This window comes from Mixophyes fleayi, chromosome 1 (genome assembly GCF_038048845.1).
Source record: "Mixophyes fleayi isolate aMixFle1 chromosome 1, aMixFle1.hap1, whole genome shotgun sequence".
Classification (NCBI taxonomy): domain Eukaryota; kingdom Metazoa; phylum Chordata; class Amphibia; order Anura; family Limnodynastidae; genus Mixophyes; species Mixophyes fleayi.
This window is the reverse complement of record NC_134402.1, coordinates 58,644,483-58,659,864: the sequence shown is the minus strand read 5'-3', so window position 1 is coordinate 58,659,864 and position 15,382 is coordinate 58,644,483. Positions and strand designations below refer to the sequence as shown.

The 15,382-nt window shown below is 41.7% G+C and overlaps 1 protein-coding gene across 9 annotated transcripts in view; it reads left to right on the top strand.

Moving 5' to 3' along the window:
• APBB2 (amyloid beta precursor protein binding family B member 2) overlaps nt 1-15,382 on the top strand; it is a 252,123-nt gene that overhangs the window by 95,540 nt on the left and 141,201 nt on the right. For all 9 annotated transcript variants that reach the window (XM_075194986.1, XM_075194977.1, XM_075194960.1 and 6 more), the window contains one exon: nt 7,632-8,444. In XM_075194986.1, the coding sequence (XP_075051087.1) occupies nt 7,632-8,444 (813 nt within the window). The remainder of the gene's footprint in view (nt 1-7,631; nt 8,445-15,382) is intronic.

The window sequence follows — 15,382 nt, the reverse complement described above, 5'->3', positions numbered from 1 at the left end:
AGAAAATATTTTTTACAGAGATAAAGCATTTTTTCAATCCATATCCTGTGTGGTCCCCTGTGCTCTGCCGCTTATTATTAGAGATGGTCACTGACCCCCGTGTTTTGGTTTTGGATTCGGTTTTGGATCTGGATTACCGTCGTGTTTTGGTTTTGGTTTTGGTTTTGCAAAACCTCCATTGCGTGTTTTGGTTTTGGTTTTGGTTTTGTTTGGTTTTGTTTTGCTATTTTTTGGGAAAATCCATGTTTTTGGGCCTAAATTAACCCAATTTAGTGCTCCAACTGTTTTAGAGACAAGTAATCTAATTGTTGAGGTAATAAATCATCCCAAAAAACAGTTTAATTCTTCGTTGGTAGGCCTATTCTACACACAAAACAGATTGTCTTCCTCTCCATCTATGCATATTGGCAATGCAGCCATCGTCTTTGAATGTATATTACACCCTACACTTATAGTTAAATATGTAAAGAAATGGAAAAAGCCAGTTTGGTTTCTGTCTCTCAAGGCCCCCCTCCACTTGTATAAAATACCAAAAAATTCAGCCATTATAGACTGTACAATATTAATTGACATGGAGAAAGCCAGTTTGGTTTCTGTCTCTCTAGGCCCCCCTCCACTTGTATAAAATACTAAAAAATTCAGCCATTATAGACTGTACAATATTAATTGACATGGAGAAAGCCAGTTTGGTTTCTGTCTCTCTAGGCCCCCCTCCACTTGTATAAAATACTAAAAAATTCAGCCATTATAGACTGTACAATATTAATTGACATGGAGAAAGCCAGTTTGGTTTCTGTCTCTCTAGGCCCCCCTCCACTTGTATAAAATACTAAAAAATTCAGCCATTATAGACTGTACAATATTAATTGACATGGAGAAAGCCAGTTTGGTTTCTGTCTCTCTAGGCCCCCCTCCACTTGTATAAAATACTAAAAAATTCAGCCATTATAGACTGTACAATATTAATTGACATGGAGAAAGACAGTTTGGTTTCTGTCTCTCTAGGCCCCCCTCCACTTGTATAAAATACTAAAAAATTCAGCCATTATAGACTGTACAATATTAATTGACATGGAGAAAGCCAGTTTGGTTTCTGTCTCTCTAGGCCCCCCTCCACTTGTATAAAATACTAAAAAATTCAGCCATTATAGACTGTACAATATTAATTGACATGGAGAAAGACAGTTTGGTTTCTGTCTCTCTAGGCCCCCCTCCACTTGTATAAAATACTAAAAAATTCAGCCATTATAGACTGTACAATATTAATTGACATGGAGAAAGCCAGTTTGGTTTCTGTCTCTCTAGGCCCCCCTCCACTTGTATAAAATACTAAAAAATTCAGCCATTATAGACTGTACAATATTATGAAAAATGGACAAAGCCAGTTTAGGGTCACTCTGTCTATGACACCCTACCCTTAAGGATAAATTGCCCTAACAGCAGCCTTTCAAGATGGTATGTGATATGGAAATGCCACAAGTCCCTTTCCTCTTTGGGGGTAGATTGCACCCTACACTTACATAGAAAGTTTTAAAAAGATGTTATCGGCATCATCTTCAGCTTCATCCTCACCCTCATCAGTGTTATCGTCATCATCACAGACTATCAATTCATCGCCGCTTGAATCCGCCATTAGAGAACAGTCAGTGCTTGCATGTCTTGGATGGTGAAGGCCTTCCTCGTGGAAGATGTAGTTCATTTTTATAAACATCATTTTCTCCACATTTTTGGGAAGTAACCTTCTACGGCGATCACTGACTAAGTTCCCTGCTGTGCTGAACACTCGTTCAGAGTACACACTGGAGGGTGGGCAGCTTAGGTATTGCAAAGCAAGTTTGTACATGGGTTTCCAAATAGCTTGCTTTTCTTCCCAGTAAGGAAAGGGACTGTCTGACATTTCCATATCAACTACCTCTTGAAAGTAATCCTCCACCATCCTTTGCATGTTTATACTCATATTGGATGGACTTATGGGCAAAGTGACACTTTGTTTTGAAAAATCCTTCAAACCAGCCCAGATGTTAAATTGTTCTCGTCTGCCCCCTGTGTCTTCCCTGCTTCTTTTTTGGAAATTTAATTTTTTACGAGCAACAGCTTGAGAAAGTGAAGGAGGACACGTCGTCAAGCCGAGGCCCAGTTCAGCGGCCAACTTGCTGAGCAATAGCTCCTTGCAAAAGTTCACATCTCGCTCATTTACAAGTAAAGACTCAATGTAGGTTTTAAACCTTGGATCAAGCACAGTGGCCAAAACGTACTGATCCGAGTTCAAGATCTTAATAACTCGAGGATCATTGTGAAGCGAATTAAGTACTTGATCGACAAGGCCAACATACTTTGCTGAATTGCTTGCTTTCAGCTCCTCCTTCATTTTCTCAAGCTGCTTTTCCAATAGTCTAATTAAAGGAATGACTTGGCTCAAACTAGCAGAGTCTGCACTGACCTCACATGTCACAACTTCAAATGGTTTCAGCACCTTGCACAGCACTGAAAGGATTCCCCACTGTGCAAGAGTGAAATACATCCCCCCTCCTTTCCCAATGTCATGACTTGTGCAATATGCTTGGATGGCTTTGCGCTGTTCCTCCATCCTCTGAAGCATGTACAGGGTGGAATTCCACCGAGTTACCACCTCTTGCTTAAGTTGGTGGCAGGGCAAGTTAAACTGCTCTTGGAGCTGCTGTAATCTCCTACATGCTGTGGCTGAATGCCTGAAATGGCCTGAAATTTTACGGGCCACCGAAAGCATCTCCTGCACCTCACGGTTGTTTCGTAGGAAGCTCTGCACCACCAAGTTGATGGTGTGAGCAAAACAGGGAATATGTTGGAAATCACCCAGCTGTAATGCTCGCACTATATTGTTGGCGTTATCTGAAATGACATACCCTGGGGAGAGTCCGAGTGGTATAAGCCATGCATCAATCACATCTCTCAGTTTGCGTAACAAATTGTCAGCCGTATGCCTGTTAGTGAAGCCGGTGATACAAAGAGTGGCCTGCCTGTGACAAATGTTACGTAGTGGTGTACATGCTGCTGCTGTTCCTGCTGGTGAAGGTGAATGACCAACCCAGTGGGCTGTCACAGTCATATAGTCTTTGGTTTGGCCACTTCCACTTGTCCACATATCTGTGGTTAAGTGAACAGTGGGCAGAATGGCATTTTTCAGCGCAATCTCTACATTTTTACACACTTTTTGGTATAGTTGTGGAATAGCTTTACGGGAGAAATGGTGTCGCGATGGAATTCTGTAACGCGGACACAAAACCTCAATTAACTGTGAAAAACCAGCTGCGTTTATGGTGGAGATTGGACGCAGATCTAACACTAACATTGCAGCCATGGCGTCTGTGATTCGCTTGGCGACTGGGTGACTGCTGTCATATTTGCTTCCCCTCGCAAAGGATTGTTTCACAGTTAATTGCTGAAATGTAGGACTGCTCATTTTATTCACCTGCCTCTGGGATGACGATTCACCCCCAGCAGCAGCAACAGCAGCAGCAGGACTAACGCTTTCTTCAGAGGAATCAATAATAGTGCCGGAGTCATCCAGCCTTAAGTGGGATGCCGGGCTAACTCCGAGCGCTACTGAGGATATTGATGAGGATGGTGTGGTGGGTGTATTTTGTGGCCGTCGGTATGTCGGTGAGCGGAGGGTCTTAGCTGATGAGGGAGTGCTTGTATTCTTTTGGGAAGAACTTTCAGCTTTTCCCAACACTTTGCCATGAACTCTCGTTAAATGGCGTAACATAGACGAGGTTCCAAGATGGTTAAGGTCCCTCCCTCGACTGACTGTGGCTTCACATACACTACAAATGGCTATACAATTGTTGTCTGGATTTGGGTAGAAATAATTCCACACATAAGAAGTGGATTTTTTTGTTTTATGCCCAGGCATGACAATGGCCTTTTTCTTGTCACGTGCCAGAACTGCTGCCACTGGTGCAGGACTTACACAAACAACCTCATCCTCATCAACATCCTCATTAGCGCCCTCGTCGCCTACACAAATCTCCCCCTCATCCTCTTCTAATTCCAAAGTGGCATCCTCAATTTGGGTATCACCGGCTACACTCGGGCTATTAAGGCACACATCAGCAGAATGCTCACGATTAGACATCCCACTGTTGGATGGACTCTCCACAGGGATTGTTGTCATTTGTGAATCAGAGCAAATATTCTCCTGTAATGCCTCACTGGTATCTTGCAGCTCAGCTTTGACGCGTAACAGTAGTTGTGCACCAATTGTAGGCTGGGTAACTTTTTGGGATCTGCCACTAATAGCCAAAGGTGAAGGCCTCATTCTCTCTTTGCCACTGCGTGTGTAGAATGGCATGCTTGCAATTTTTTTTTTATCGTCACTTAACTTTTGCTCAGTTACACTTCGTTTTCGCTTCAATACAGTAAATTTTTTTTTGGTTTTTGTTTTTTGCACTAATTTGAAAACACTCTGTTGTTTGACATCGCCTTGGCCAGATGACGTACTGGGAACACTAACATCAGGACTGGTGACAGAACCTGGTTGCTCATTTAGATCATATGTGGACTGCTTTGAATCCATTGCGTAGATACTGCTGACAGATATGACTTTTGACAGCCAGAAATATTAATGCACAATTAGGGAGGACACCCCAAAAACACAGAGGAGTGCTAAAATTTATTGAGTAGATACTGCTGACAGATATGACTTTTGACAGCCAGAAATATTAATGCACAATTAGAGAGGACACCCCAAAAACACTGAGGAGTGCTTAAAATTATTGAGTAGATACTGCTGACAGATATGACTTTTGACAGCCAGAAATATTAATGCACAATTAGAGAGGACACCCCAAAAACACTGAGGAGTGCTAACATTTATTGAGTAGATACTGCTGACAGATATGACTTTTGACAGCCAGAAATATTAATGCACAATTAGGGAGGACACCCCAAAAACACAGAGGAGTGCTAAAATTTATTGAGTAGATACTGCTGACAGATATGACTTTTGACAGCCAGAAATATTAATGCACAATTAGAGAGGACACCCCAAAAACACTGAGGAGTGCTTAAAATTATTGAGTAGATACTGCTGACAGATATGACTTTTGACAGCCAGAAATATTAATGCACAATTAGAGAGGACACCCCAAAAACACTGAGGAGTGCTTAAAATTATTGAGTAGATACTGCTGACAGATATGACTTTTGACAGCCAGAAATATTAATGCACAATTAGAGAGGACACCCCAAAAACACTGAGGAGTGCTAACATTTATTGAGTAGATACTGCTGACAGATATGACTTTTGACAGCCAGAAATATTAATGCACAATTAGGGAGGACACCCCAAAAACACAGAGGAGTGCTAAAATTTATTGAGTAGATACTGCTGACAGATATGACTTTTGACAGCCAGAAATATTAATGCACAATTAGAGAGGACACCCCAAAAACACTGAGGAGTGCTTAAAATTATTGAGTAGATACTGCTGACAGATATGACTTTTGACAGCCAGAAATATTAATGCACAATTAGGGAGGACACCCCAAAAACACAGAGGAGTGCTAAAATTTATTGAGTAGATACTGCTGACAGATATGACTTTTGACAGCCAGAAATATTAATGCACAATTAGAGAGGACACCCCAAAAACACTGAGGAGTGCTTAAAATTATTGAGTAGATACTGCTGACAGATATGACTTTTGACAGCCAGAAATATTAATGCACAATTAGAGAGGACACCCCAAAAACACTGAGGAGTGCTTAAAATTATTGAGTAGATACTGCTGACAGATATGACTTTTGACAGCCAGAAATATTAATGCACAATTAGAGAGGACACCCCAAAAACACTGAGGAGTGCTAACATTTATTGAGTAGATACTGCTGACAGATATGACTTTTGACAGCCAGAAATATTAATGCACAATTATGGGGGACAACCCAAAAGCGCTGGGGAGTGCCAAATATGAAGAAAAAATAATAAACCTCTATCCTCCTCTCTGCACTAGCGATTTTGGTTAGAGCAATTGCAAGAACAATATTGTATTCTTTCTCTGTCCCTGCTCTAATTAGCCTATGACTACACCCTGCTCTCTCCCTCTGTCAAATGGCGATGGATTGCTGTGGAGGCGTGTATTTATAAAGTTGAAGTATCGCGAGAACCGAGTCCCGAGATCCGACGACGTCACAATGACGTTCGGCCTCGATTTGGATTCGGAATTGGCGGGAGAGTACCGAGCTGCTCAGCTCGGTACTCGGATACCCAAAGTTCGGGTGGGTTCGGTTCTCGGAGAACCGGACCCGCCCATCTCTACTTATTATATTCTCTTCATTGTGAGAACTTTGTGTACACGAACCATAAACTTGCTTATATGCTATGTGGATGCATAGGAGAATTCAAAGGAACATGTTTCTAATGGTCACCCAATAAATGAGGGACTCAATTCATTGCTTGTGAGTGCCTCTCTATTGTAACAGAAAGAAGACAAAATTTGCTGCTTCATTATGGCAAAGCATGTGTTATACATTTGTAATTCATTTTCTGTTCATATGTATGAATGTATAGTCACCGCATCCAATTTATTGTGAGGGAAACTTTACTTACTGCTTAAATAGCTGTAATTAGATCTTACAAATTAGCACTACCGTATATACTCGAGTATAAGTCGAGCCGAATATAAGCCGAGGCACCTAATTTTACTACATAAAACTGGGAAAACTTATTGACTCGAGTATAAGCCTAGGGTGGAAAAGAGCGCTAATTTAAAAACCTAAATAAAAATGATAGGTTCAATCTATGAAATTATTTTTAGCTAAGCCATAAATAACAGTAGATGACAAGGAACATTCATAAATGATTATAAAATCACTGGCATTGGGTACAACCTAACCTAAATAAAGGGGTATATAAGGGGTAGGGATATAAATGTATGAACATGGTGGCTGTATTGTTTGTTCATTATGTAATTGCACTGTAAATTAAAAAAACAAAACGAGAGAGAGAGATTTTTTCTTTGCGTTCCAAATGCCGAACTTCCTGTTGTTGGAACGCATATGCAGAAGTTGACAGCCGAGGGACCGGACACCAGGTAAGTTCACCCGTGTATAAGCCGAGTGCCCTTTTTCAGCATACAAAAGTATGCTGAAAAACTCGGCTTATACACGAGTATATACGGTATATTTAATTAAAAAAAAAATAGATTTTTCTTACTATGAATGCAATGTATGCAGTTTTTTTTTTATTTTTTTAACCATACTTTGGGTTCTCGTCATCAAACACTGTGCAACTTTCCATTAATGCTGGTCTCACAATTTGCTATATCTCTTGTCTTTCATGATTTTTGGTGATTCTCTTGTAGACTGTAGTAATGTATAGCAATGTTGTCGCATATGTGTACTTAAGTCAATGTTATTCATAAATGAGGCTAGGGGGTAACTGTATCAAGCTGAGAGTTTTCCGGCGGGTTTGAAAAGTGGAGATGTTGCCTATAGCAACCAATCAGCTTCTAGCTATCATTTTGTAGAATGTATTAAATAAATAATACCTAGAATCAAACCCGCCGGAAAACTCTCAGCTTGATACATTTACCCCTATATGTGGCTTTGAAATGATGACTGATAAGCTGTCCTTTCAATGTTTCTTATAGTCGATTCAAGTGTGGAAACACTTCCAGTGTTTATGGCAAGCCACAGTGCAACGGACATAGTGAATAGAAATGGTCCAGTTAATCCTCCCAACACCTTGAACTTGCGCTCTTCTCACAATGAATTACTAAACACAGATGTAAAACAAACGGAAACAAAGAGTGACACACCTCCAAAATGCCGAAAAAAATATGCACTGACCAATATTCAGGCAGCGATGGGCTTGACCGACCCAGCAGCACAACCTCTTTTGTCAAATAGCTCTTCAAATATCAAGCTGGTGAAGAATGGAGAGAACCAGTTGAGAAAGGCTGCTGAACAAGGACAGCAAGATCCCAACAAAAATATAAGTGTAGAGGAGGATGTAAAGAGGATTTCAGAGAAGCTAGAAGGCAAAGATGAGGATCCACATGACCCAGAAAGCGCCGAAATTCTGCCCTTACTTCCTAGAAGGACCAAGAGCTTCCTTAACTATTATGCTGATCTTGAGACCTCCAGAGACCATGAGCAGAGTTTAACTAATGGCCATGCAGAGAAGGAAGAGCTAAACTCCACCTGGATGACTAGCCAAGGTCCTGGCATTATCACCAACGGAGATGTGCTAAGGCCAAAACACAACAAGACTCCAAGTCCTGAGGATAGTCTGATACCAACGGTGTCATCTAGTCCAGAGACTAAAAAAGACCACCCAAAAACCGGAGCAAAGACAGACTGTGCCCTGCATCGCATCCAGAACCTAGCTCCCAGTGATGAGGACTCAAGTTGGACGACCTTATCCCAAGACAGCGCTTCCCCAGTAACCCCTGATGAGACAGGTAAGCTTGAAATGTGTACATTGAAAACCAAAGCTGTATTCTACAGTGTAACATGCTATCTGCATTTTAGGATTTAATGAAATAACAATAATAATAACAATAGTTAAGAAATTACTATGACTGTGGTCACTGGAGAGTTTATTGGGAAGATTTCAAGCAGGACTTCTTGGTTTTGCATGGGGCCACCTAGCTGCATGTTGACCCCCACCATACCTTCATGAATTCGCTATAAGTGTTGACAGAAATGGTCAGTGTTTGCAGCCATCATTTCCTATTATATGAGTAAATATTTTCTACAAATAAGAAAATGGGGGGAGTAGAAATTCTCAAAAGGCAATAGACAATATGTAATATTTTAAAGATTTTTCCCTTACGCCATTTTGCTGATGACCGTTTAATCAGAATTAAGATCACTGTAAGTTGACTCAGGGAGAAGTAGATTCACACAAGTTGCTATACAGTTGTATCTGCATTAGAAGGATATGTATGAATTCAGTCGGCTTCCTGCTGTGATTAAATGGACCTGTCACCTACACTTTGTTAGAGGTAGACATTTTTTGTGACAAAGCAATATTTACCCTATCGGTTATCTGGGTACTAGTGACTTCACTGAGGCATGACTTGACTGTCAAAAAATGTATTCTTGTGAATATTGATTCAGGCCACGAAATGGCTGCCTCCACCGCCAGTAGACAACAAGTACACGTTAACGGTTCCCCTCCTGTTAGAAGCTCTGGAGCTGAAGAGGTTAAATAAAGCAGATTAAGTAGGAATGCACAGTACCATACTTATGAAAACCCACAATTTATGAGCTGGTACAGACAGGACAATTCCTAGGAGCATTTTAGCAGCAAGGAGCCAGTATAAATCAGTGCTAAGCTCTTATCAAAACTTGAAGAATTGGGTATGTGAGGAATTTTTCAATTTCACAAATGTAAAATAACTATTTTACCTCAGGCTCGAATCTGATAGCAGTCAACAAAGTAAATGATTTCGACATGTCTACACGTGCCCAGGGATAGAAGACTGTAATGAAATTAACGTTGTTCATATATTTTTTTTATTTTAATGTTCTTGGTTGCCATTGTCTTTTTCATGTCCAGATGCAACCTGTATTTACTTTATTAACATGAGTATGTTATAAATTCCTTTAAGTTGACCCAATTCATTAGAGCACATTGGAAACGCCTCACCTCACATTCATGAAAAGTACAGAATAAAGAAAACCACACCAACTTCATCACATTACACCATAAAATTTCTTTATTTATATCAAGAAAAGTTTTCCTAGAAGTTTAGTTTTTGTCACTTTTACACGGTAAAATATAGTTACCAACTTTGCTTTCTCCCCTTGAGGAGATCCTAGAGGGAGGTCAGCTGACAAGTGTGGGGGTCCTAATGTCTGATTCAAAACATTGTGGGGCATGGCTTAACAACATGCATCATGTCATTAAGCCCCACCTCCAAATGGGGCCCGGGAGAGTACCTTCTCGCCCATGAAGACTCCTTGACATTTGGAACATTCTGGGAAAGTAAACAAGTATGTAATTAGGCAACTTTTTTGGAAAAAGTTGAACATCTGTCTATTGAGCTTTTCATTTTCATTTATGTCTTGTCCCTCTGTTTTTACTAGTGCTCCAAAGCCATTATTTTTGGATTTGGTCGAATTCTGAATCCTCAGAAATGGATTCGGCCGTATCCTAAACTGAAATGCAACCCTTCTTGCCTTTTTATTGTTGGTGTTTTAGTTATTTATTATTTTAAATGATGCACATGTGTGTGGGATATTATACTAGTGCACATTACATCTAACAATGGCCACATTCTCCTGCACAGAAAATGGCTTATTACCAGACATATATTTAAGTAAATAATGGTGATCCATAAATTGCAAAGAAATAGCTCCCATTGTAAACTACATAATGCAGAGACATACCCCCACATTGCATATCACCTACTGTAGAAAGATACCGCCACATTGCAAACCACGTACTGCAGAGACATACCCCCCACATTGCAAACCACCTACTGCAAAGACATACCCCCCACATTGCAAACCACCTACTGCAAAGACATACCCCCCACATTGCAAACCACCTACTGCAGAGACATAGCCCCACATTGCAAACTACCTACTGTAAAGACATAGCCCCCACATTGCAAACCACCTACTGTAAAGACATAGCCCCCACATTGCAAACCACCTACTGTAAAGACATAGCCTCCACATTGCAAACCACCTACTGTAAAGACATAGCCCCCACATTGCAAACCATGTACTGCAGAGACATACCCCCCACATTGCAAACCACCTACTGCAAAGACATACCCCCCACATTGCAAACCACCTACTGCAAATACATATCCCCCACATTGCAAACCACCTACTGCAAAGCCGTACCCCCCACATTGCAAAACACCTACTGCAAAGACATACCCCCCACATTGAAAACCACCTACTGCAAAGACATACCCCCCACATTGCAAACCACCTACTGTAAAGACATAGCCCCCACATTGCAAACCACTTACTGTAAAGACATAGCCTCCACATTGCAAACCACCTACTGTAAAGACATAGCCCCCACATTGCAAACCATGTACTGCAGAGACATACACCCCACATTGCAAACCACCTACTGCAAAGACATATCCCCCACATTGCAAACCACCTACTGCAAAGACATATCCCCCACATTGCAAACCACCTACTGCAAAGACATACACCCCACATTGCAAACCACGTACTGCAGAGACATATCCCCCCACATTGCAAACCACCTACTGCAAAGACATACCCCCCACATTGCAAACCACCTACTGTAAAGACATAGCCCCCACATTGCAAACCACCTACTGTAAAGACATAGCCCCCACATTGCAAACCACGTACTGCAGAGACATACCCCCCCACATTGCAAACCACCTACTGTAAAGACATAGCCCCCACATTGCAAAAAACCTACTGTAAAGACATAGCCCCCACATTGCAAACCACCTACTGTAAAGACATAGCCCCCACATTGCAAACCACCTACTGTAAAGACATACCCCCCACATTGCAAACCACCTACTGTAAAGACATAGCCCCCACATTGCAAACCACCTACTGTAAAGACATAGCCCCCACATTGCAAACCACCTACTGTAAAGACATAGCCCCCACATTGCAAACCACCTACTGTAAAGACATACCCCCCACATTGCAAACCACCTACTGTAAAGACATAGCCCCCACATTGCAAACCACCTACTGTAAAGACATACCCCCCACATTGCAAACCACCTACTGTAAAGACATAGCCCCCACATTGCAAACCACCTACTGTAAAGACGTACCCCCCACATTGCAAACCACGTGCTGCAGAGACATACACCCCACATTGCAAACCACCTACTGTAAAGACATACCCCCCACATTGCAAACCACCTACTGTAAAGACATAGCCCCCACATTGCAAACCACCTACTGTAAAGACATAGCCCCCACATTGCAAACGACCTACTGTAAAGACATAGCCCCCACATTGCAAACCACCTACTGTAAAGACATAGCCCCCACATTGCAAACCACGTGCTGCAGAGACATACCCCCCACATTGCAAACCACCTACTGCAAAGACATAGCCCCCACATTGCAAACCACCTACTGCAAAGACATACCCCCCACATTGCAAACCACCTACTGTAAAAACATAGCCCCCACATTGCAAACCACCTACTGTAAAGACATAGCCCCCACATTGCAAACCACCTACTGTAAAGACATAGCCCCCACATTGCAAACCATCTACTGCAGAGACATACCCCCCACATTGTAAACCACCTACTGCAGAAACATACCCCCACATTGCAAACCACCTACTGCAGAGACATACATCCCACATTGCAAACCAACTACTGCAGAAAGATACTCCCCACATTGCAAACCACCTACTGCAGAGACATACCCCCACATTGCAAACCACCTACTGCAGAGAGATAGCCGCACATTGCAAATCATCTACTGCAGAGACATACCCCCCACATTGCAAACAACCTACTGCAGAGAGAGATACCCCTACATTGCAAACCACCTACTGCAGAAAGATACTCCCCACATTGCAAACCACCTACTGCAGAGAGATAGCCGCACATTGCAAACCATCTACTGCAGAGACATACCCCCCACATTGCAAACAACCTACTGCAGAGAGAGATACCCCTATATTGCAAACCACCTACTGCAGAGAGATAGCCGCACATTGCAAACCATCTACTGCAGAGACATACCCCCCACATTGCAAACCACCTACTGCAGAGACATAGCCCCACATTGCAAACCACCTACTGCAAAGACATACCCCCCACATTGCAAACCACATACTGCAGAGAGATACCCCCCACATTGCAAACAATCTACTGCAGAGAGAGATACCCCTATATTGCAAACCACCTACTGCAGAAAGATAGTCCCCATATTGCAAACCACCTAATGCAGAAAGATAGTCCCCATATTGCAAACCACCTACTGCAGAGAGATAGCCCCACATTGAAAACCACATTGCCGTAATATCTGTTAAGGTATAATATATGTTTTTCAATGGAAAAAAAAGAGGAATGTACTAAATCACTGTAGATCAGGACATGCTGCTTTCTTTGTATGTTATGGATCAGTTCTTCTGAGTACCTGAGATCACTGCCTATGTAGCACCATTGTGCTTTATATGCCAGTGATTTATAAACCAGCGCATTATTTTTCTTCTACAGCAGTTTGATGGTTTTTGCAGCATGTTGTAGTCACGCAAATTTTGTTTAAATTAAAAATAAAAATTAATGTGTACTTTGTGCCAGAGGCAAAGTAATTCTTTTTTTTCCATCTATCAACTCCTATGAAGCCCTGTTGAGCTGTCCATATTAAAAAAATGAATTCCTTATTCTAAAATGAACATAAGGCCTTTTCATGTATTTTATCTAATTCCTAGATACAGCTCCATCCTCAGAGTATTGAACTATATATAATATGGAGAACACAGAGAAGAATGAAAATATGTAGGGTAAAACTGTCCTATTCTACCACAAATATTGTATTTATTATTTATATATAAAGCATGAATAGCTGTAATAGATTTAGTGGAACGCACTTACCCGCAGTGACAAAATAAAAATATAAGCATACTACACAAATAACAGTTTATAGTGCTCTGGAACCAGTAGCGGAATTACTGTAGCCTTGGTGTGACCGGTACAGTGCCCTCCTCCCTGCATCCTTGCACTGGGGCCCACAGCGCTCTAGTGCCGCCTCTGTCTGGAACTGTGTCCCCTCTAATCAGTAACAATGATCAGTGCCATGTCTGGATAGCATAAAGGACCTGATTCATTAAGCCACACATACTAAATGCAGGGCCGGATTAACCCGAGGTCTAACTGGGCTATAGCCCAGGGGCCTCGGACATCCAGGGGGCCCTTCAAAGTCCTCAGCAGCATTATTGATCGGTCCGGGGGCGGGGGCGCCCCCAGCCCGATCAATGCTGCTGAGCACTGTCAGTCCAGTCCTCCGTCCCCGGCGCTCAGTAATCTGCTTACTGAGGAGATCTCGCGAGTGAACTCTCGCAAAATTTCCTCAGTAAGGAGCTTACAGCACGCAACACAAACTCACAAAAGAACACTCAGAAAATGAAAACACACATAAAATTAATGTTCCATGTTCTCAAAATATGTATATTTAAAAAAACAAACAAAAGTGTTTTGTTTTGTTTTCCCATGAAATACATTTATTAAGATGTAATTAATGTCTACTGTACATAAAATAATTTTTTACGGTTGCTCTTGATTACAAACGCATGTCCCAGCATGCATACATCACCGTCATCACTAGTAATCGGCAGTTAGACTAGACCTGTAGCTGGAGCAAGAGATACAGCAACAAACAAATAGGAGTATATCTGCGCGGTCCCACCTGAAAAGCAGCCCTTCACCTTTACGTACACAAACCCCTTTGAGTACAGTACAATAAATACATACAAACATATAAAAGGGGAAGACGGCGCTAATGGTGATATTCAATAATCCACTATTATTGCAAAAAACGTCCTGTTTGTAAGTCTATATTCCAAAAAACGATATTTCACACTGTAGTGGAACGAATCAGATTTCCTCTTTTTTTCTCATTCAGATGAATATATAAAAGGAAAAGAAAAAACAAACATAGCACAGCCTGTACAGTCCAGTTGGTCCAAATATCAATATCCTTCTAATGCCCGTGTGATATGTAATATATACAAACACCACGTGATAAACACGATCTTCTTAACCCCTCAAGGGTATGTACTCACTAGAAGGAAAAAGGTATCACGCATGTAGCATAACCTGCACTCTTCATGGAAAGATCACGACTTCACCTTGTCAAATTCCTCCCCGTTTTGATGGTTATAAAAAAGAGAAGGAACTCCGTAGTGTAACACCATTTAACAATTTAATCCATGTATACCGACATAGGCATAAAACAGCTTTCAAAACATTAAAACATTCCACGACTGTCACCGCAGTAAAAAGGGAGTAGATGGACTCTTACCCTTCCGTAAATATAAACGAGCTTGGTATGGTGTAATCCTCGCAGACGTCCCAGGTAGTGCTTCTGCGATCCACGTTGTTATTGCAGCTTTCACAACCTGGTACTGGATTCTTGTATGATAGCTGGAATGTTGGGACCTGCTGATATCCGATGGAGAAATTCTCTGCAGAGACAGGAAAGTATGCCTCATCTCAAGAGGCTAATAGCTCCGCTGCAATTGCAATAGCGCCGTCTTCCCCTTTTATATGTTTGTATGGAGCAAGAGATACGACTAAAATACAAGGACCTTTGAGATGCCCAGAGCTTGAATCGGACGCTGCTGAGTGCGCCGAGATTCGTACGACCTTACTGTACATTGACTACGGGCAAACGCCCCTTCCCCGCC